The sequence below is a fragment of the Epinephelus fuscoguttatus genome, linkage group LG14, assembly GCF_011397635.1.
Source record: "Epinephelus fuscoguttatus linkage group LG14, E.fuscoguttatus.final_Chr_v1".
NCBI classification, from domain to species: Eukaryota; Metazoa; Chordata; class Actinopteri; order Perciformes; family Serranidae; genus Epinephelus; species Epinephelus fuscoguttatus.
In genome coordinates, this window is record NC_064765.1 from 29,638,499 (window position 1) to 29,663,579 (window position 25,081).

A 25,081-nucleotide genomic window follows, 5' to 3' on the forward strand; every position below is an offset into this window, starting at 1 on the left:
TTCCTCTTTTATGAAGCTCATAGTTAGGGCTGGCTCTGGCTTACCTTGGACCAGCCCCTAGTTAGGCTGATATAGGCCTAGTCTGCAGTGGGACTTCCTGTGACACACTGAGCTCGTCTCTCCTTTTTGTTGGAATATTTTAAATCTGTGAATGATGATAAAGTGTCATAAGTGAGTTTTAACTGTTTGTTTGTTGGTTGTGTGACAGAAGTGTTTATTATACCTGCTTTACAGAATATTATACAATATGTTATATGAGTCAACCACTTAAACACAGCAGTTGTTTATATCACATAATTATCTATTAAACCATCTAACTGCTGACCCACGGGCCGTCAGATGGTTTACAGGCATAGAAGATGGAAATGAGAGAGCTGCCCCTACAGGTTGTGTAGACACCACCTCAGAGGTTATACCATACCCCCATCCCAACGATCCTGATGTTACATTATGGGATCTTTTGGTATTGGCTCTACTAACTTTTCAGCTGACGAGTACCTGACACATGTTGGATTTGAAAATGTTGACTTCATCATCATCATCTCAGCCAATCGCTTAAGAGAAAATGATGTGAAGCTTGCTCAGGAGATTCAGAGGATGAGGAAAGAAATCTACTTTGTTTGCTCAAAGACTGACCATGCCTTACATGACAAGTTGTCAGAGATCAGAGTTCAACGCAAAAAAGACTCTTAAGTAAATCAGGGAAAACTACATTCAAGGGAAGTCAAGGTTAGATGGTAGTAGACACTGCCTTATTTTAAGGACAAAAGAGCCAAAAAAACTTTTCATATTGGCAGCCCAAGTTGAGAGGAAGAGCTACAAATGCTAACAGGTAAGAAAATGAGTCATATGAACACTGGCAGAGCCCCCCAGTGAGAGTCTGCTGGCTTGAGCACTCATCTACTCAGATCTGACATATACAGTAAACACTTGCCAGAATACTCAAAATTACTTCTGTGGTCAGTCCTGCTACAGTAGGTGCCACAACTATTTTGTCATGATGACACACACATACACACACATTTATCGGGTGAAAACAATACTAGCCATCACACCGTTGTTGCAGCTAGTACTGAGACACTGAATGCGTTTAATGATTTAGGTTGGTCTTCTCTGAGGTGTCATATTGATTGATGCATGTGGGTGTGAATGGTGTAGCAATGTATGCTATAATATTTCATTGCATCATTTACTGTGAGCTGGGATTAGCTTCATGATCATAACTGGATTAATACCCTAATGCTTAACATCTAATTTGATCCCAGTCGGTCTGATGGTGGCACTATAGTTGACAGCTGAATAAACGAAAATGTTGACAGGCCACACCGCCCACACCAAGAGTATTATAGATATGAAATGTGACAAAAATCTATATCTCAATGTGCTGTATAAAAAAGCCCCTTGGAAAATTGATGAAAAAAATGAATACGTTCACATAAGTTAGACTCTTTATAAGGATAGACTGATTTACACTAATTACCAAAAAATACAACTACAACTCATTCACCAGCAGATAGTAGCCAGCAGGGGGTGCTGCCTGCAGCTCTCTATGTTTCATGTAAATCCAATGCAAGATTTACAGTTCTTTTAAAAATAAGATATGCTCTTTATGAGGATAGACTGATTTACACTAATTACCCCAAAATAAAAACAAATAATGAATATCATACATCTGTAAAAGCAGAGGGCCATGCTGAAGTGTCACTCACTTGCAAATAGTAGCCAGCAGGGGGTGCTGCCTGCAGTATTCTATGTTTCATGTAAATGTGTGTGTTTCTTGGAAGTCAGCTGCTTTACAGCTGACCAATCAGTTTTCTCTCTCATGGCAGGACATTTTCATTGGTTACTGTTATCATCACATCACTGCTTGAACTCTGATGAACTCAAGTGGGTCTTTTTTCGACTGGATATCGACTTTTCTTGCAGCTGAACAACTCATAGTAACTCAGAGGCTGGTGTGCTCTTGTCTCATCTGTTTCAACATTAAGACTCCAGGTGAGTGGCTTCTAATATTCAGCAAAAGCCTTCTTTGTATCCTGATGAAAAATACGAGGAAGCTGCTTATTGCTGCATAAAACTGGCATAGTGTGAGTAAACAGTCACTAAAAATGTGCTAATGTAAATAGATTTTACCTTCATCTGTCAAAAAGATCTGCTGTGTGCCAGGTTATACATGATATTTTCAAGGACGTGGGGATTTCTAAAGATGCAGTGTGCATGTCAGATCATTGTGTTTAAGATTGTATATACATGACGTTAGGTCATCATAGGACTAAATTTTTTTCACTATTTCCCAAAATACAATGATGGCTTTTTACTTCTCTTGTACTCCAGTTATCAAGGATTACCATGGAGAGTGGACAATGGACTGAAGACATTAAAAAAGCACTAGAAAATAATGATCGGGCCTTAGCTGTAAAAAGGATGCAGGAGTATTTGGATCAGCAGAACAATATTCCACTAAATATTGCCGTAACTGGAGAGACTAATTCTGGTAAATCCACCTTCGTTAATGCCTTCAGAGGCATAAATAACGGGGATGAGAGAGCTGCTCCTACTGGTCCTGTAGAAACCACCTCAGAGGCTACACCATACCCCCATCCCAACTATCCCAATGTCACGCTGTGGGATCTTCCTGCTATTGGCACCCCCAACTTTCCAGCTGACAAGTACCTGAAGCTTGTTGGATTTGAAAGGTTTGACTTCTTCATCATCATCTCAGCCACTCGCTTCAGAGAAAATGATGTGAAGCTCGCTCAGGAGATTCAGAGGATGAAGAAAAAGTTCTACTTTGTTCGCTCAAAGATTGACACTGACATACATGATGAGGAAAGACGTCAGAGGTCAGAGTTCAATGCAGAAAGGTGTCTTGAACAAATCAAGAAAAACTGCATTCAGGGTAAGTGACTTATGTAATCACATATCGTAATGATGAGATTAATTACAAAATATGCATCATTAAAAACAGGTCTCCCCTCCAAAATACACAAGTCTGACAACTTTCATAGTAATAGGTTTGTAGCAATTTTCTAAATCATTAAGTAAAATCACGTAACAGTTCTGCTAACGTATTTTCAATATCCAACAAATTGTAGACGTACATTAAAACTTTAAACCAAATCAAAGACTGTCATTAATACCACACTGCTGCCTCTTTTGGCAAACAAAGCTGTCATACTGGTGACCATGGAGTAACTAACACTTCCTGTATGGGCCCCTGACTTTAATAGAGTTGGTGGAGAAGGTTAACAGTTTCAGTGTGATGTCCACTGAATCAAAACACAGGGTGCCTGGAAAATTTAAACAAAATAATAATTCAATAATCCTAGATCCTAGATCTGCACCTTATTTTACACATTTTAAAAGTTCTAATTGTTTTATATATCTTATCATCATATCATGTATTCCTGTTGTCACACAGGTCTTCAAAGACAAGGTGTTGAGTCTCCTCAAGTCTTCCTGGTGTCCAGCTTTCATCTCCACCTGTATGACTTCCCTCTCTTAGGGGACACCTTTGAGAGAGAACTTCCTGCACACAAGAAGCATGCTCTGCTGCTGGCCATGTCCAACATCAGCCTGGAGGTCATCGACAAGAAGAAAAAGGCTTTTCATGCCCAAATAAAATACTATGCTATGCTTAGTGCAGGTGTAGCAGCTGCACCAGTTCCTGGTCTTTCTGTTGCAGTTGATGTGGGTGTGTTGCTTTCTGTTGTTATAAAATATGTAAATGGGTTTGGCCTTGATAAACCATCACTGCGGAGACTCCCTGATAGAAGAGGTATGCCATTTAGGTATCTGATTAACATCATAGTTTCACCACTGGCTGCAACAGAAATAACCCGAGATCTTGTGTTGAAGGTGCTTCTTAGATGTGCAGGCACAGCTGCATTAATGGCAGCAGAGGAAGTGTCCAGATTTACTCCACTAATTAGAACCACAGCAGCAATGAGTCTCTCTTTTATCTTCACCTACAGAGTTCTCAATACTTTCCTCAACAGACTTGCTGAGGATGCAGAGAGGGTGTTTAAAAGGGTCATGGGTTTGGACATAGTGTGATTTTGTAAAGTGAATGGTAGTGGCATTTACTGGCACATTAAAAACCGCAGAGAAAAAGCTTTTGGATTATTTTTTGAGTAGCCTGCGTTGTAGTATTTATAACAACTGTATACAAATCATGGTCTTGTGTTGTAACTGGGCATTTTTGCTGCTTTTGAAACAATTGATCGTGACATTCTTTCAGACAGACTGAGGCACTGGGTGGGTGAAACTGGTGCTGCTTTAGACTGGTCCTCATCGTATTTGACAAAAGGGAAGTTTTTTGTCTCTGTTAACAACTTCATGTCATCCCTTTTCCACCTCAAGTACAGTGTGCCTCATGGGTCAATCCTTGGATCAAATTTGTTAATACTATAGTACATGTCTCTTTAAGAGATCTCATCCACAGACATGGTGTCTCTTTTCACTGTTATGTGGATGACAAACACTTGTGCCTCCCCGCTGAACCCACTGACCTCAACATGTTGAGTTCTGGGAAGAAGTACAACACAATGTCCTTCAAAGAAAATCACACTGCTATTGATTTTAATGTTCATAATCATTATTCTTATTAATACTGTATCACTACTGCTAAAAAATGTCGTACTTATGTTGACAGTGTTCATGATACATCCCAACATGTGTTAGAAATATCACAGAGATGACGCCAGCATCAGCACAGTCTTTATTCTTGTTGTGCAAGCAATCCCATTATTAAATATTTTATTTATCAATCAATCTATTGGTCTTTTTTCTTTGATGTCATGCCTTCGCACAAGGCTGGAGGCATTATGTTTTCAGGTTGTCGTCCATCCCATTCTGGTGTACACAGTATCTCCAGAACACCTTGAGGGAATTTCTCAAGGTCAGGCCAAGATCGGGTTTATGGTCGCCTGTCAGCTCCCTTATAGTGCTGGTCTTCTTTGTCTTGATGTAGGTCAAATTTCAACATTCTCGTGAGAGTTTTTATTCTTTTATATCCTGTGTCCAGCCACATCTTTACATCCTGTGGTTTTAAGTTTCGTTAAGGACACAGCTTTTAAATTGTATTAGTGTACTTTCCAGTCTTTTTTACACTAATACATTTATCTAACTGACTTTTTGAACCTGATCATTTTGTCTTGTGGTATGATTGTTTCTGTTAAATAAATATATTTTCAATGATAAATGTGTGTTTTTGTCTCTGTGTCTGTACTCACATTTTAATAAACATTTGTGCAGATGCTTTGCTACAGTGCAGGTGCTCTTCTTGCTTTCTCTCTGCTTTGCTCTTATTTTTCCTATTTTTCCTTCTTGTCACAAACTCCTACACATTTAAGGAGGTTTCCTAATACAGCTAAATCACTGGGAGGATAACTTTTGACATCTCAGGGTTGCAACTCTCTGCTATTTCTTAAGAGGAAACTACGGATATTGACATACACACAGAGCCATGGCAGGGGACAGCTCAGACCAGCCGGAGCTGCAACATGAACAATCTCTGTGTGACAAGAGTGTGTTGAATCCTGCAAAATCCACAACAGGCTCATCATGCCAAAACTGTTGGAAAGATCTACAGGAAATTGCTGTGCTACTGACAAGGATTTTTACATTGGCAGCTGAGAAAGGACTTCATGAGACACTCCCCATAACAACTAGTGGTAAAACAGCTAAGTTTGCTACCACTAATCAAAGTAGTGTTAAACATAATGCTACCCAAAATATCCTAAACCTGGATGATACAGTGTCTTTCCTGACACTTGTTAAAGTGGGTCCCAAACAGACTGATCCCACTGCTGCCTGGCATACACTTGCTGCTTAGCCAAAATGGAAATCTCAAAATCTGGCATCACAGGAAGAAATACAGCATCACCGGGTATATGGCTCAAAAACAAATATCAACCACTGTCTGAACTAAGTGTGAACGAGTCGGAAAGCAATTTTATAAATAGGAAGCAGGGAATAAAAAAAGTGAAACCATGCAGCTAGCCAAGTCCCATGGTCAGTGATATAACTGGACTTTTCTCCTAGGTACTGTCAAACCACTCTGGATTCAAACATGTTATTGTGCATGTGGGACCTGTGGACACCAGGAAAGGAGAATCAGAAGTTTTCAAAAGAAGATTTTATGAAACTTTTTAACAGACATGACAAGCTGGAAGTATAATCATTCACCAGTGGGCCTCAGCCATTGACAGAAGGATAAATAAATTCAGCCTCCTACTTGCACTCAATACATGGCTTTTTAATGCATGTGAGTCTCAAGGAAAAAACTTCACTGATAGCTTTAATTTGTTTAAGCAATGGGACAGCTTCCTCAGAGGAAAGGGTCCCCTCCTTTATGGACGTGGACTGAGGCAGCTAACAATTTTCAACTTCCTGCCCCCTTTTCCATCAGCCAAAGTCTCCCCTGCAGAGTGAGAGCCACGACGGGATGACAACAATGACACTGCCCTCCCTGTGGATTCCCCTTCACTCCCCCCACCCCAGGTCTTGACCTCCCCACCTAAACCCTCACTCTCCTCTGACCCTCTACCATCCAATCCCTCCCGTTTCACCTCTCAGACTCACAAGCCAGATGGAGGACTTGGTAAAGTCTGGGATGAAAATGATCCTGCTCACCCCCAGTATAGCCACGCCGTGGGCATTGCCATCACCTATACTCCACCCACAAACATTCCCCAGCTAACCTGTCCCCCAAAGCCCTCTAGGTGGCCCTCCCCTCCATCCTCAACACCCTGAATTGGGCCACCTTGTCCAGCACAAGGGCATTGTCTATCACTGTTGGCAGCAACTAGAACACCCAGGGCCTCTGCTAGTCCAACATCTGTCCTTTAGCAACCTGAGGCCCAGGGAGAGAACAGCCATCCCTAGTACAACAGCGCCCGTGTCAAGGCAAAGATTAGATAAGAGGATGACAGTAAGATCCTCCAGTGCCACACATCTGATTCAGTTCCCTGTAAGCAATGTATATCAGGCCCTGCTCCAACAAATGTAAAACTAGTTGTATTCAATACCAGGTCACTGGGTAATACGTCAGCAAACAAGAATAGCTGAATAGCTTCATGCATCAGAGTTTATTCTCTACAGAGGAGGCGCAACCTCTGGCTCAGAGCACACAGGTTGTGCCCAGAACAGTGAATACAGGGCAACTTTTTTACCTACACTCAGACGACAGGATGATGAGAAATCAATTTTAGCTTTCTTGGGCTTTCCTGATGTTCTCTTGATTATATCAGAGGAACATACCTGTTGCAACATGTTAGGTATTCGGCTGTATCTGTTAGACAGTCAATGGACTGTGTTTGAAGGCGAAATTATAGTGAATGTTAAATCTCTTGATGATGTGAAGTAACAACAGATAGATACAAAGGGGGATTCAAAAATCACACACTTACAAACACATGGGAAGAATGAAACAATACACTGCAGCGTTATCCTATGTAACACACTTTACACTGTCCTACATGTCGTGTAAAGTCTTGTGTATTGAGTTTACTTATACTTGAGGTTATTTAAATGAACAAAGACATGATGAATATGTTTATGAATTTATTTTCGATGTTTTGATGTTTTTTTGCTGCTCATTAAAGATAAAGTACTGCAGGCCACATCTAGCTTACAGTGTAGACTACACAAGTTTTTAATTTGGAAAGATTCATGTACTTTAGTTTGATCTCTTTACTTTGTAAATTAGAATTATATTAAAATCTGTCTTACTGTATTTTGATGCATAATTGGATGAGGCCAAGCTTACATAACCTGCATGTCCCCAAACCAAAATGCAAAGTGTAATGATTTACTGTTTCTTTTTTCTTGTTTTTTCAGGGAGCTACGAATAATCCATTTGATTATGAACCAGTAGAAGAAATGAAAACAGAGCTGCTTACCAATAGACCTGCCTTTAGGAACTACAAAGATTCAGATAAATACTGGCATCACAGTCTGGATCTGGTAAATCTACCTTTGTTAATGCCTTCAGAGGCATAGACAACAGTACTGGTAGTACAGTGCTTCATTTGTAATCATGAGGTGCTGGACGTCAGAGAGCCTGCTGGCCCAGTGGGTCACGGACAGAAAAGAAGTCAGAACATATTTAGAGATTTCATCAAAACCACATTTTCATGAGCCACATATTCATATTCTGGATGACTAATGTCATCTAGTTGAAAACAGCTCTTGATAAACTATAAACCAATAAAGAGCAAAGAGTGTTTGTCTGAATGAGTGCCAGTGCATAACTCAGAGGGTGTAGCTCTCTGATACAAACACACCCACCTCTCTGCACTTCTTGTAAACCAGCTGCTTTCACTGATAATGGGGCCGAGGAAACAGGACAGACACTGACTGGTCATGTGGCTCACAGCAGACATTTTCAACGGTCACTTCACAGACTGTAAGGAGCTGAACTTTGTACAACTTTGACACTGTGCGACTGTGCAGAGAAAGAAGTTAAACCTTCTCGCAGAGTAACAACGATCCAAGTGCCTCATACGGTAAGAGATATATTTACAGCTAATCCATGCTTATGACTGCAACTCTATGTAACACAGTTTGCACTGCTCTACATGTAATGTGTAAGTAGTGTTAAATAATAAGGTTATAATAACCATCATAGGGAACAAAACATAATAAATATAATTTCTGAATTCATTTTGCATATTTTGATGTTTTTTGCTGCCAAAAATACATCACTGACTGGAGGCAACAATTTATCCTGCAGTGTAGACTACACAGGCACTGATTTTGAAAAATTCATGTATTTACAATGCAGTCTCCTAACTTTGCATAATACAACTGTATTAAAATCAGCCTCATTATATTTAATGCATTATTAGATAAAGGGTGAACTTACTACAAATGCAAAATACTACAGTGATTTTCTGTTTTCTATATTTTTCAGGGAGCACTATGGATAATCCATTTGATTATGAAAAGATTAAAAAAATTAAAGAGGAGGTGCAAACCAATGGACCTGATGCAGCAGCTGCAAAGATCCAGGAGTATTTGGATGAGCAGAATAATATTCCACTAAATATTGCAGTCACTGGAGAGACAGGCTCTGGTAAATCCACCTTTGTTAATGCCTTCAGAGGCATACTAGATGAAGAGGATAAGAGAGCTGCTCCTACTGGTCCTGTAGAAACCACCTCAAAGGTTACACCATATCCCCATCCCAACTATCCCAATGTCACACTCTGGGATCTTCCTGGTATTGGCACCACCAAGTTTCCAGCTGACAAGTACCTGAAGCTTGTTGGATTTGAAAGGTTTGACTTCTTCATCATCATCTCAGCTGATCGCTTCAGAGAAAATGATGTGAAGCTCGCTCAGGAGATTCAGAGGATGGGGAAAAAGTTCTACTTTGTTCGCTCAAAGATTGACAATACCATACGTGATGAGGAAAGACGCCTGAGGTCAAAGTTCAACGAAGAAAGGACTCTTAAACAAATCAGGGACAACTGCATTCAAGGTAAGTCTGAGGTTAGAGGGTAAAACCACAAATGCCTAAAACTCAAAGCTATATGCAACAAGGGCTACAAGGGCAAAAAATACATGGAACAGTCTGCCAACACTCATCAGAGACTGTGACACATATTATTCATTTAAAATCACCTAAAATTGTGGCTAAAAAATATCAAGTGTGTGACCATAGTCTGAAATGTATCCAGCATCTGAAGTGTGCCTTGTTTTTATGTTTGATGTATTGTTGTCCCTGTTTTCATATATTTGATGTGCTCTCATGAAGTGTGTTCTGTTGCATGTACTGTATTGCTGATCCTGTTTTAATGTATTGTGTTTTCTGTAGTTTTCATCACACCTGCACAGAGACAGTTGGGAATCAGCCAAGACAGCTAAACTGGCACATTTAGAGAACTGTTTGTTATTGTGCACTGTCCCTGTAAATAAACTGTATAAACAAATTACACCATACTGATTTGGTGTTGCAGCAGGTGTGATCCTATTGCAGGATGGTCTCTCATTCTGTCTTGACTCTTCTGTTCTGTTTGTGACACAGGTCTTGAAGAACCAGGCTTCAAGTCTCCTCAAGTCTTCCTGGTGTCCAGCTGTGAGCTCCACCTCTATGATTTCCATCTGTTAGAGGAGACCCTCGAGAGAGAACTTCCTGCGCACAAGAGGAACACTCTGCTGTTGGCCATGCCCAATGTCAATCCTGAGATCATCAGAAAGAAGAAAGAGGTCTTTGGGTCTAAAATAAAGTACCTTGCCTCTATATCTGCACTCATAGCAGCTGCACCAGTTGCTGGGCTCTCTTTTGCCACTGATGTAACCATGCTGGTTGCTACCATCATTGAGTACAAAGTTACATTTGGTCTTGATAGCAAGTCACTGCAGAGTCTTGCTCTTAGTGCACGCGTGCCTTTGGCAGATCTTAGATCAGTGATGACATCACAACTGGGTTTACAGGAAATAAACAAAGAGCTTATCATTAAGATGTTGTGCTTGTCTGTAAGTGATGCTGCATTAATGGCAGCAGAGGAAGGGTTCAGATTTGTTCCATTATTTGGAATCCCAGCAGCAGCATCCATCTCTTTTATCTCCACCTACAAAGCTCTTCATACTTTCCTCGACATGCTCGCTGAGGATGCACAGAGGGTGTCCAAAAAGGCCCTGGGTTTCAACACCGCAGTGTGATCATAAAGGTGAATGGAAATGTGGCACATTTAGAAATATTAGTGTACAATGTAATCTTACTGTATGTACAGCGTACAAATCAGAGTGTTCTGATCATGTTGCATATTTAATCAAACACATTGAGCAAATCAGGTAGTGTAATGCTTACTGTCTGAATACTTTATATTAATCTGAATGAAATGAAGGCCTCTGAGTGATCAAATAAAATGTTCATTGAAATGTACTAAAATGAGTGATTTTGTCTTTACATTATCTTAGTGAGCTCTCCATCTCATGTTCTATAAGGTTGTACAAACAAAATATTCTGTTCCCACATTACCATCTTGTAGATGTATGCTGTCTTTATGGTATATTAACATATTTAGTTAAAATGTACACATTAATGATTATTGACTGTATGTTCTCATGAATGTTTTTCATTCATTCTGACTGTGCTCATATCTTACAGAAAAAGTCACTGGTTCCTGTGACTTTGAAAAAGTCCTCATAGAATAAATAAATCAATAAACTGACTCAAACCTCATCAACATTGAAATGCAACAGTCACCATCTTGTAGTTGAGAGACTACATTGTTTTGAGTTTTGGACACTTGCCGGTGTTTACACCACGGGACACGTATTAAAATAGTTCAAGTCATTATTCAGACGACAGTCCCTCGAGCTGATGATGCACACCCATCACTGCAGCTTGCAGCAGATGAGCAGATGCAGTGCAGAAGATGAGCCATTAATTCCTTCTGGAACTTCAAATCTCTTGAAAAAAAAATTAATAATAGAAATAATGACCACTTTTGGCCAGCGTTTATATCCACTTTAATATGAGACACTGACAACTGATGTGTTTCATGATTTATGTATTTATGTTTATGTATAAAACAGTTGACACCAGGCCTAAACTGAAAGTTGCTGGCCTGACATTAAACATTAAAAACATGCAACAAAAGCAAATATGTTCATCAAACAACACATCTTATAGTCACATGTATTCTTTCAATCAGTCAACACACATTGGATAACAACAAGGTAACACGGTGAATCCAATCAAGTTTTGGGTCTTTGTTTGAGATCTGTGTTAATTGTTTTGAAAAAGGGTGTGAAAAAGTGTCAGTGCATTTGCAAGAGAAGACTTCTGCTGCGCTAGGTGAAGGTGATGATGAAGATCAAGTGGATTCCAGTTTCATTTAGCGTGTCTAAGCAATTGAGAAAAAACTGTGAACTTGTGTGCAGGTCTTTCTGTGCCCATCGATTGCCGTACAGTAAGCATGACAAATTCAGACTTTCTTTATGGAACTGCTTCTGTACTGCCTATGTTCTTCAACAAAGAGACAATAAAGAATGACATTCAAAGTCAGAAATACAAAGGAAGATTTTTATCACGTCAGTCTTTTTTGTTGGACTGCAACAGCCACACATCAGGTTTGTCTTTTTTCCATACTTTTCAAACTCAGAAATGCTGAATACTTGGATTCCCTGTGTCATGGCCTCTTCTTGTCCTAATGTGCCTTTGGCCTCTTTGATGAATGCTCGCAAACAGCAACACAGAGCTGATATCTTTTCTAGATGGGTGAGGACTGGTTGCTGATTGAAGAGCTGTGCAAAGGATTTTCACACAGATGCATTCGAGATCTATAATTGTGCAAGTCATTTCTATGAGCTGTGAAGACATGTTTTCCTTCTGTTTAACACAGTTAATCCAATAGAGTTTGAGGTTTCTCAGTAAGATCTGTGTGAACTGTTTTCAAACAGCCTGGTCTCAACAAATGGCGTATGAATAACACCCAGTTTTTAAAGTCATTTTGCGTGTTATCAACACGCATTTTAGGCTTTTCGCATGTCATTTAACGCCGTTTATTCCTCATAGATTTACATTGCAACCCAGTACACGTCACGTAACTTTCTGTCTGTGAAAACAAAACAAAATGGCTGACACTGATAACATTTCTAGAAATGTCCTATTTATTCTATTAATCTTTGTTCAGTGAATGTTTATGAAGTTTTGTTTGTTAATTATTACAAAGATTTTCAGGTTAGGTCTCGCCAGGTTGCTATGATGGTTGCCATGGACGCAACCCAGTCTCATGGCACTAGTAATGAAATTTAATCTATAGATTCGTGTACATGGACACAAATTTTCCATGTTTTTGTGTCACTCAGCACAACTTTTAAAACTGAAATATTTTATATTTTTCGTGCCTGCAGCACGTTTTTGGTCGGGACTCAGGAGCACAAAAGCTTTGTTTTGTCTCATTTGTTATTCTTTTTTTCCTTCTTTTTAATTATAACCGCTACATTACTCAACATTTAATCACAAGATTTTATCCTTGGTTTTCTTTCCTTCTTTTTTTTTAATTTTATAAGTCAGGTGGGCAGGGGCAGACCAGAAGACCTGCGGCCCGGAAGTAGCCTATTTCCTCACCGTGTTAAGGTTTTCTTTTAATGATATTTTTACCATTTCCCAACACAAAAACACTAAAGCATTCTTGATAACTCACCAGTATGATGGGATAATGGTCATCGGTTTGAATTATTTATCCTTCGATTGTGAGAAATAAAGTTGTTTTTATCAGTTTTTAATAAGGGAAAGCTACAGAAGTGTGATTGTGTTGTGGGCACGTTCCACTTCTGTTTTGGGTTGTCTGCTGGCAGTGGGCTTCATTCCATTTCAAATTGCCACCATCGGCCACAACTGTTAAGAAAAGGTGTTTTATAGCCTGTGATTGTAAAATGTGAAGTTGATCGTTTGATTTTATATTTTCAAGAATATGTGGCTGAGGCTGCAGCCAGCTGTGGGTAACAAACAAAGCATCAATACTGAAGTTTCTGTGAAATCCTGGATACACTCAGTGACACCCAGGGCTGGACTGAGATATAAAATCCGCCCTGGACTTTTGCCCAGACCAGCCCACCACAATCAGCTGGACATCAGGTGAGCGCTGAGTACAAGTACATGAAATAATACAAATACAATAAAACAAATAATATATACCCAAGATAAAACCATGAGACACATTTAAAAACATTATGTTACATTCATCTTTATATTATTATTATTTTGGTTTTTAATTTGTTACATGATAAAAGGAATTGGAGCTGTAGGGAGTTTTGTAGATCATTCCATTTGAGTGATGCTTCAAACCTAAATGATGTTTTTCCTAGTTCAGTATTTACATGTGGGATTTCTGATATTAATTTGCTCTGACCACAGGTTATGTTTGCTGGTTTTATATTGGAGTAGAGTGCAGACAGACTTATATACTGTACAAACAATATGTGATGTTGGGCCCTCCTTACACTGAGGGAGGACCAACCTACTTTCTTATAAAGATCACAGTGGTGTGTTTTGTTTTGTTTTTTTTTTTTAATCAGGGACCATGTACAGAGAACATTGGACTCAACAGAGTAAAGATGCACTGCACCAGATTATAGCTGAGGCAGGCAAAAGAAGAAATAACAAAAGAAAAATTCTAATATTACAAAGAGACATATAAAAAGACGGACTGAAACGGTACAAGAAAATAGAGTGCATTGAAATCCATGGGACAATGCACACACAGCGTCACAAAGTGCGAGTGCTCACAGTTCCAGATAACAGTCATACACGCCCATACAGAGCGCACAGTGCAATGAAGCAGATAGAACACCCACATGTCTCATTGGTCTTCATGTAATGCGTACATAAAGTACATAGTGCAAAATGAGAACAGGATATTCACAGGTCATATAAGCAATAGATCTACACACTAAAATAGGAGACACATACAGGGGACCTACACCAATATGCAATGGAACAGTAACTCGATCGACCGCTTATGAAAAGAAAAAGAAAACAGGACAGCACACCTCGACAGCAGAGACAGAAATGACATGCCATCATGTAAATAAGATAAATAACATAAATAACATAAGGCTATTTAGTTTGTTTAATAAAAGGACAGGGTAGGCTATAGACATGTTCTATAGGCCTGGATATGAAGCGTCCATAGCACCAAATAATATAACGGTAGTTTCTAAAGAGCTAAGACAAAAAAAAAATAAAAAAAATCATGCAATCATATTTCAGCAGCAGCAGTGCGCGGCATATTGTAGCATATGACATTCCTGGGGTAGTGTTCGTCAAAAGAAAGAAGTCTATTTGGTCAGAGATACATTTTTCAAATGATGTCTGTGTTAGTCATAGCGGGTCAAGTTGCCATGAGCGCTGGGGTATAGAGCTGTTTGGAAATGACATGTCCAGCTATACAGGGCAGTGATCAGAAATTGATGTTCTATAATATCTGCTATCAGTTACAAAGGACATTGTTCTATAATCAATTAGGAAAAAGTCGATTCTAGTATATGAAAGGTGGACTGGTGGAAAAAAAGAAAACTGTCTGGCAGAGGGGTTGGTGTGTCTCCAAGGATCGTATAGGCCTAATCTATATGATTGCATGAAAGACACATTGGACACCTTCCTGTTTTGTTTAGGAGTAGATTTGTCTAAGGCTGGCTGTAACATGCAGTTAAAGTCTCCCCCTAATATCAGCAAATGCGAATTAAGGTCTGGGAGGCTCTTGTCCATGTCAGTCATGGTATTTTTTAGTGAGGCTAGCTCTTTAGCAACTGAGCTCTGGTAGGATTGCAGTTCAGTTTTTACTGTGTTGATGTCTCCTCGAAGCCCCGCCATCTCCCTCTCCAGCACCTCTCTGATTTCTAGCTTGATAATATGTCCGATATCTTTGCGTAGTGACTTAAGAAGCTCGCGCCTGAAAGTCTCCGTGGCTATCGCTGAGGTCATGTCAACGGGAGTCGGGTTAACGCTCCCGCATGTGGGTGTTGTAAGAAAACATTTCTTTCACATGAAACCTGAGTGTAACATCGGAAGTCTGTCAGACAACAACACACCAGGCTGCCTTTGTTGAAAGTCAGCTATCAGATATCACTGAAGTCTCCACAGCAGGAAACACATGAAGGTTCTTTGGTTCAGACTCTCTGCCCATCACAGCAGGATATTAAAACTGTCACTGTCTAAAGAAACAGAATTCCAGTATAAAGAGGAGTTAAATCAACTATAAAATGATTTCATGATTGGACTGCTGCTGTGGTCCTTCCTGATGCCTACTACTACTGATGTAATTATAAGTATATACTATCATATACAGTGACATGCAAAAGTTTGGCATCTCAATCTTTTCCAGATTCAAAACAATTAAAAAAGAAAAGGGCCTGGTGCAAAAGCTTGAGCACGCTGCATGGTCAGTACGTGGTCGCCCCCGTTAGCAAGTATCACAGTTTCGCAACACTGTTTATAAACAGCTAAGAGTCTTTCAGTTCTTGTTTGGAGGATTTTCACCCATTCTTCCTGCAAAAGGCTTTGAGCTCTGTGAGATTCTTGGGCCGTCTTACTTGCACTGCTCTTTTGAGGTCTATCCACAGATTCTTAATGACATTAAGGTCGGGGGACTGTGGGGGCCATGGCAAAACCTTCCGCTTTGTCTTCTTGAGGTAGTCCATTGCAGATTTGGAGATGTGTTTAGGATCACTGTCCTGTTGTAGCAGACATCCTCTCTTCATCTTCAGCGTTTTTGCAGACGGTGTAATGTTTGCCTCCAGAATTTCCTGGAATTTAACTGAATCCATTCTTCCCTCTACCCATGCAATGTTCCCTGTGCCACTGGCTGCAACACAAGCACAAAGCATGATCCATCCACCCCCGTATTTATCAGCTGGACAGGTGTTCTTTTTGTGAAGTGTCACGAGAATGTTGAAATCTGTCCTGGATCAAGACAAAGAGGACGAGCACAATGAAGGAGCTGACAGGCACCCATAAGCCTGATCCTGGCCTGTCTCACAACTCATCTAATGTGTGTGTGTGTGTGTGTGTGTGTGTGTGTGTGTGTGTGTGTGTGTGTGTGAGTGAATGTGTTGTTTTTTCACATCATATATTATGCTCTTCATCAGAATGGACTGACGCACACTAATTTCAAAAGATTCCTATTGATGAACTGTTGATGAATACCGAAAGCACTGAAGTCTCATTCACCTGCAGACAGCATCCAGCAGGGGGTGCTGCCTGCAGCTCTCCATGTTTTTGAAAATTTGAGCATTTCTTGGAAGTCAGCTGCTTTACAGCTGACCAATCAGTTTTCTCTCACTCATAGTGGGACATTTTCATTGGTCACTGTCAAAACTCTGAGCAACTTTCCTAAAAGTAAAGTAAGGAAGTGAAGAAACTGGGAGGTCGACTTTTCTCTCAGCTGAACAACTTATAGTAACTCATCAGCTGGTGTCCTCTTGTCTCATCTGTTTCAACATTAAGACTCCAGGTGAGTAGCTTCTAATATTCAGCAAAAGCCTTCTTTATTTTGATGAAACATACACTGAACTGATGTGGTGTGTGTGTGTGTGTGTGTGTGTGAGGTTATACTGCATCATGATATGAGGAGATTTATAAAGATGCGACACATCAGATTTTCATTGTATTTAATATTCCATATACATGATGTTAGATCAGTCTAATACTACATTTCCCAAAAGATAATAATGGCTGTTTACTTCTGTTGTACTGCAGTTATCAAGGATTACCATGGAGAGTGGACAATGGACTGAAGACGTTAAAAAAGCACGAGAAAATAATGATCGGGCCTTAGCTGTAAAAAGGATACAGGAGTATTTGGACAAGCAGAATAATACTCCAATAAATATTGCCGTCACAGGAGAGACAGGCTCTGGTAAATCCACCTTCGTTAATGCCTTCAGAGGTATAGACAACTGGGATGAGAGAGCTGCTCCTACTGGTTGTGTAGAAACCACCTTAGAGGCTATATCATACCCCCATCCCAACTATCCCAATGTTAAACTATGGGATCTTCCTGGTATTGGCACCACCAAGTTTCCAGTTGACAAGTACCTGAAGCTTGTTGGATTTGAAAGGTTTGACTTCTTCATCATCATCTCAGACACTCGCTTCAGAGAAAATGATGTGAAGCTCGCTCAGGAGATTCAGAGGATGGGGAAAAAGTTCTACTTTGTTCGCTCAAAGATTGACAGTGACTTAAGAAATGAGGAGATAAGTCAGGGGTCAAGGTTCAACGCAGAAAGGACTCTTCAACAAATCAGGGACAACTGCATTCAGGGTAAGTGACTTATCAGTATGTAACCACATATAATAATAGTGAGATTATTAATTACAAAATGTGCATAGTTAAAAACAAGTCACAAAGAAGATAGTAAAGAACTATGTGTCTTTAAGTCAGTGCTTATGTTTGTCTCCAATTCACTTCATTCTGTTTAATTTGAAGTATTAAGGTCTCAAAAATAAAAAAGTCAGACAGCTTTCAGTATAAAGAGCAGTTACCTGGTAGAAGGAGACATAAGGGAGCACTTGGTCACTGAGGTGGTGAAGAGGTTGAGCCATTGTTGGACAGTTCACATTTCTTTTGACAGAGATCCCAGTCAGCAGCAGATGTTTACTGGGACAAACTGACCTGCACAGAAAATCATGACTGATGAGACACTGTTATCCTTTGCACTCATCATTTAGGCTCATAGATCAGACTGATGTTTTTGTATCAAATGCTGATGTTGTTATATTAAAATTTTGCAAAGACAAGCTTCAACATCATCTGTGAATCATGAAGTCCAGTGAATCAGATATACACGCAGTGCTAAGAATGTTAGATGCTGTGACGTTTAACTTTCTGACTTAGTTTAGATCTTTGTTGAACTGATTTATTTGATGGAGGAAAAATATATTTTGCAAATATAAACAACATATTGTATTAATGAGCTGTTGTTCTGATAATTAAATATTACTGTCTAGAATAGTTTTCTAGTCTATAACCTTCACTATATCGATGGTAGAGTGAGAGAATAGTCTCTGGTCTTCTGTCTTTTTATCATTACTCAAATTTTATCAGACACTTTTCCAAAAAGTTTTTAGTAATTAAAGAAAAAATAAAGCTACAAAACCCAGTTCTGCTTTTGTATTTGCAATATCTGAGAAAATGTAAGCACACATTCAAACTTTAAAGCAAATCACAGACTGACATTAATACCACTCTGCTGCCTCTCTTGATTGTTTTGAAAATGGGGTTTTACATAAATTCTAATAAAGTGAAAAGGGATTTGGAGGAGGTGAGTTCAGAAGTGAGTTCAAACTTCATATTTGGGCCTCTGACTGTAATATAACATTTGAAGGAGGTTTCAGAGTGATGTCATTTTATATTTTTAGTGTCCACTAAATCAAAGCAAATGATGCCAAGAAAGAAAAATAGATAATGTGTCCCTAGAGACATATTACATTTTAAAAGTTCTGATTGTTTTATATATCTTATCATCATATCATGTATTCCTGTTGTCACACAGGTCTTCAAAGACAAGGTGTTGAGTCTCCTCAAGTCTTCCTGGTGTCCAGCTTTCATCTCCACCTGTATGACTTCCTTCTCTTAGTGAACACCTTTGTTTCAACGTTCAGACTCCAGGTGAGTGGCTTCTAATATTCAGCAAAAGCCTACTTTATTTTGATGAAACATACAGCTGCTTCTCGCTGTCTAAAACAGGCACATTACAATACAGAGGATTCACTGTAAATGTGCTAATGTGAGTAGATTTCACCCTCCTCTGTGTTATTATATACACACCTTAGAATGCTAAACTGATATGGTGTGTGTGTGTGTGTGTGTGTGTGTGTGTGTGTGTGTGTGTGTGTGTGTGTGTGGTTATACTGCATCATGATATGAGGAAGACAGGATTACTAAAGATGTGTCACGTCAGATTTTCATTGTATTTAATATTCTACCTACATGATGTCAGATCATTCTATCACTACATTTTCTGTTTATCAAAAGACAAACACTTTTAATTTCTCTTTTACTCCAGTTTTCAAGGATTACCATGGAGGATCCATCTGATCGCAAATCAACTGAAGACATAAAAATAGCAGGAAAAAGCAGCAATCGGGCCTTAGCTGTAAAAATGATCCAGGAGTATTTGGACAGGAAGAAAAATATTCCACTAAATATTGGCTCCACAGGAGAGTCTGGCTCTGCTAAATCCACCTTTGTTAATGCAAAAACAAAAATACTAGAAAGCAATAATCAAGTCTTAGCTGAAGAAGTTATACAGGAGTATCTGGACAAGGAGAATGATATTTCACTAAATATTGGCATCACAGGAGAGTCTGGCTCTGGTAAATCCACCTTCGTTAATGCCTTCAGAGGCATAAATAACGAGGATGAGAGAGCTGCTCCTACTGGTTGTGTAGGAACCACCTCAGAGGCTACACCATACCCCCATCCCAACTATCCCAATGTCACGCTGTGGGATCTTCCTGGTATTGGCACTCCCAACTTTTCAGCTGACAACTACCTGAAGCTTGTTGGATTTGAAAGGTTTGACTTCTTCATCATCATCTCAGCTGAACGCTTCAGAGAAAATGATGTGAAGCTCGCTCAGGAGATTCAGAGGATGAAGAAAAAGTTCTACTTTGTTCGCTCAAAGATTGACTCTCACATACGTGATGAGGAAAGACGTCAGAGGTCAAAGTTCAACGCAGAAAGGTGTCTTGAACAAATCAAAGAAAACTGCATTCAGGGTAAGTGACTGATGTTATCACATATGATAATGATGAAATTTATTACAAAATGTGCATAATTAAAAACAAGTCACAAAGAAGATAGTAAAGAACTATGTGTCTTTAAGTCAGTGCTTATGTTTGTCTCCAATTCACTTCATTCTGTTTAATTTGAAGTATTAATGTCTCAAAATAAAAAAGTCACACAACTTTCAGTATAAAGAGCAGTTACCTGGTAGAAGGAGACATAAGGGAGCACTTGGTCACTGAGGTGGTGAAGAGGTTGAGCCATTGTTGGACAGTTCACATTTCTTTTGACAGAGATCCCAGTCAGCAGCAGATGTTTACTGGGACGTGTGGTATTATTGCATGTTGGTTCATAGTATGATGTATTGACACTAGTCCATACCCATTGGTAGCTTTGTCACCTTCTACCTATGCCAGTCCTCAATGCCTATGTGCAGTTTCACATAGATTGACCACGTCAGTGAGTAGAAAAACGTGGGACAGACAGAATGACTGACTGACAGAATGACACACTAACAGTTTCCATGATTATGTACAGCATACCATACCATGACTTAGTCATACCAAAAATTAGAAATAAAACAACAACATTGGGCCACAGGGGGAGCCACAGCGATCGGTTGCATTTTAGCCATTTTTAAGCATTTTTCTGTTGTTATAACGCCACCCAGTTGCCAATTAGAGTTAAATTTCTCCAGTCACCTTGAGGCGTCCTGTTCTACATATCTACCAAGTTTAGTAAAAATCGATATGGCGGTTAGGCCTAGATAAGAAATGAGCTCTCTAGCGCCCCCATTTTGTTTGATGGGGTCAATAATGGAGGGGTCCCCTCAGATTATGTGTGGTCATATGCCTACAAAGTTGCGTGGTGATGGGTGAAACCCTTGAGATGTTATACACCTTTATGTGATGAGCCACGCCCTCCGCAATATTCATTGCCTTATAGAAGCTCAGTTTTAGTAAGTTTTCCAACTTTTGCCAAGAGGGAACTTTAGATATTGGTCCCTAGATTATGAGTTTCATGCAGATCGGTCAAACTTCCTAGGAAGAGATCGATTTGAAGTGTTTTTCAAAAAATTCAAAATGGCAGAAAATCTATATAACCAGAAGTTATGGGTTCTTGTGGCAGATTTGTTCTTCATGAAGAGAGGCATCTCTGTGCAAAGTTTCGTGTCTCTACGACATACGGGGCATGAGATATGCCCATTCAATGTTTGCAATTTCAATCAGTTGCTATAGCGCCTCCCTTTGGCCAATTGATGTAATATTGCTTCATTCGCATCCTCCCATGACCCTCTACCACTGTGCCAAATTTCACATGGATTGACCAAGTCAGTGAGGAGAAAAATGTGGAACAGACACACAGACAGAGTTTTCGTCATTATATAGAAAGATAAGATGGGAGGTCTTGTGTGATGTGAACATGTGGGGGCGCTGTGGGTGTATCAGGCTGTATTTATTCTCATGTGGTAGCAGAGCAAGAAGTTGATTAAAAGTTGCTCATACAGTACACAGTTTGTCTCATGGTATAAACTTAAAATACACGACAGGACAAACTGACCTGCACAGAAAATCATGACTGATGAGACGCTGTTATCCTTTGCACTCATCATTTAGGCTCATAGATCAGACTGATGTTTTTGTATTAAATCCTGATGTTGTTATATTAAAATTTTGCAAAGAAAAGCTTCAACATCATCTGTGAATCATGAAGTCCAATGAATCAGATATACACGCATGTTAGTTGCTGTGGCGTTTAACTTTCTGAATTATTTTAGATTTTTGTTAAACTGATTTATGGATGGAGGATAAAATATATTTTGCAAATATAAACAATATTGTATTAATGAGCTGTTCTCATAGACATGTATTACTGTCTAAAAAGTCCTAAGTTTTTCTCAGGTCCCTCAGGTTAGTCTCTGAAGTCTTGTGTCACTTTATTTTCACAGACACCTTTATAAACAGTTTATAATATATACATTTTTTAAATCACAAAGTAAAATTATTAACAGTTCTGCTTTTGTATTTGCAATATCTGAGAAAATGAACATTAAAACTTCAAATCACAGACTGTCATTAATACCACTCTGCTGCCTCTCTTGATTGTTTTTAAATTGAGATTGTACATAAATGCTAATAAAGTGAAAAAGGGATTTGGAGGAGGTGAGTTCAGAAGTGAGTTCAAAAAATAAAACTTCCTGTGGACCTGTAATTTTAATATAACATTTGAAGAAGGTTTCAGGGTGATGCAATTTGTTATTTTTTAATGTCCACTAAATCAAAGCAAATGATGCCAAGAAAAAAATAGATAATGTGTCCCTAGATAGACATATTGCAGTTTAAAAGTTCTATTTGTTTTATATATCTTATCATCATATCATGTATTCCCTTTGTCACACAGGTCTTCAAAGACAAGGTGTTGAGTCTCCTCAAGTCTTCCTGGTGTCCAGCTTTCATCTCCACCTGTATGACTTCCCTCTCTTAGTGAACACCTTTGAGAGAGAACTTCCTGCACACAAGAAGCATGCTCTGCTGCTGGCCATGTCCAACATCAGCCTGGAGCTCATCGATAAGAAGAAAAAGGCTTTCCAGTCCAAAATAAAATACTTTGCTACACTTAGTGCAAGTGTAGCAGCTGTACCAGTTCCTGGTCTTTCTGTTGGGGTTGATGTGGGTCTGTTGGTTTCTGTTGTTACACAATATGTAAATGGGTTTGGCCTTGACGTCCTGTCTTTACAGAGACTCGCTGACAGTACACATGTGCCATATGATGAACTGATTGCCATCATAGTTTCACCACTGGCTGCAGTTAAAATAACCCCTGATCTTGTGTTGAAGGTGCTTTCTCAGTGTGCAGGCACAGCTGCATTAAGGACAGCAGAGGAAGGCTCCAGATTTATTCCAATACTTGGAATCCCTGCAGCAATGAGTTTCTCTTTTACCTTCATCTACAGAGCTCTCAATTATTTCCTCGACACACTTGCTGAGGATGCACAGAGGGTGTTTATAAAGGCATGGGTTTGGACACCTCAGTGTGATTTTGTGAGGTGAATGGCAGTGGTGTTTAATGGCACATTAAAAACTGCAGAGAAGGAGCTTTTGGATTTTTCTTTTAATACATTGCATTGTTTTTAATAAGCACTGTATTCAAGTCACAATATTGTATTCTAGCTGCACATTTTAGCAACCATGCATCACAGGTTTTGCAGCTGATCACTCCATCAGTGGCTCCTGTATAAATGTTATTTGCTCATATAAAAGCAAATATTAATGGAAAATGTCTCACAGCTTGTACGCACATTAAAACATGCCTCTTTATCCTTTTAAAACAGGAAAGTCACTATAACACTGAATAATTCATAATATGTTTTTAATTATTTTCTGGTTTATTATGATTTTTAATTATTTCTATATAACTTGGTAATCTATCTCACACTGTGTGTCATGAATATTAGAAACACTGCTGTCTTCTCTGATTGTTTTTATGTTCAGAAGTTCTTGATGTGTGTTACTGTGTCTTGTTGATGCCTGGAGATGGTGTAATGAGGGGTTGCTGCCCTCCAGTGGTCACTGGGAGGAACTACAACACAACATCCTTTAAAGGAAATCACACTGCTACTGATTTTAATGTTCATTGTCATTGTTCTTATTAATACTGTATCACTACTGCTAATAACAATTTTAGTACTAATGTTGACAGTGTTCATGATACATCCCAACATGTGTTAGAAATATCACAGGGATGACGCCAGCATCAGCACAGTCTTTATTCTTGTTGTGCTTTGTGTGAATGAAGATCATAGACTGAAGCTGCAACCCCATTATTAAATATTTTGTTCATCAATCAATCTATTGGTCTTTTTTGTTCGTCTTTATGCCTCCACACAGCGCTAGCCGAGGCTGAAGGCATTACGGTGGTGGAAAAAAGTTTTCGGACACCCCATGCATTTGTGAAATATTGCATTAAGAATCACTCTTAGGTCCTCAAGTGCAATTTCTTTTAGTACAGTCACAGCCAAAATACTAAGTAAATCCTAAAAAAGCCATTAAAAACTTAAAATTGATTGGTTCCATGAAAATACATAAGAAATTTTGAGTATTGGGTCATTTTGGTACCAGTGATGAAGGTCGTTCTTTTTATTAAAAGACACAATTTTTGTTGCCAAGCTTCATGTCTACATAAAGCCAGCACATTTGAAAGTTCTTCAGACACAAAAATGGCTAAAACAAGGAACCTAACGCAGGAAACACGCCTGACAATAAAGATTCTCAGCCAGGAAGGGTACAGCTGCCGCCAGATAGCCAGGAAGTGCAGATGCAGTCCTTCAGCAGTTGGATACACTCTGCAGAAATACAGACGAACCAACAGCTTGGAAGACAAACCAAGATCTGGGCGTCCAAGGGTTTCTTCAGCAAGAAATGACTGCATCCTGATCCGCATGTGCAGGCAAAACCGCCGAATGACATCACAGGAGCTTCAGCAGCAGTGGTCAAACCAAACTGGTGTCCAGTGTTCCACCCGCACTGTACGTGGCCACTTTTAGATCATGGCTTAAGGTCCTACAAGGCTATCAAGAAGCCCCTGATCAATGAGAGACAGAGGTTAGCCCGGCGTCGTTGGGCCCAGGCACACAAGAACTGGACAGCCAGGAACTGGAAGAAGATTTTGTGGTCAGATGAGTCCAGTTTCCAGCTTTATCTTCCTCCTACTAATGTGAGGGTACGCAGAAGGCCAGGCGAAGCATTATCTCCAGCATGTACAGTACCTACTGTCAAGCATGGTGGAGGCAGTATCATGGTTTGGGGATGCATGAGTGCTGCTGGTGTTGGTCA

General features: G+C 39.5%; 1 protein-coding gene and 1 pseudogene across 2 annotated transcripts in view; both read left to right on the forward strand.

Annotated features, from left to right (window-relative positions):
* Positions 1–11,175, forward strand: part of LOC125901280 (interferon-inducible GTPase 5-like) — a 28,886-nt gene extending 17,711 nt beyond the window's left edge. The window contains exons 1-3 of one of the 2 annotated variants that reach the window (XM_049596916.1): positions 8,332–8,510; positions 8,918–9,487; positions 10,034–11,175. In XM_049596916.1, coding sequence (XP_049452873.1) covers positions 8,926–9,487; positions 10,034–10,671 — 1,200 coding nt within the window. In that variant the 5' untranslated portion in view covers positions 8,332–8,510; positions 8,918–8,925 and the 3' untranslated portion in view covers positions 10,672–11,175. Of the gene's footprint in view, positions 1–8,331; positions 8,511–8,917; positions 9,488–10,033 lie in introns of those variants that run through there. The other variant, XM_049596917.1, reaches the window with a different exon arrangement.
* Positions 1,854–24,221, forward strand: LOC125901275 (interferon-inducible GTPase 5-like; annotated as a pseudogene).
* Positions 24,222–25,081: the final 860 nt, after the last annotated feature.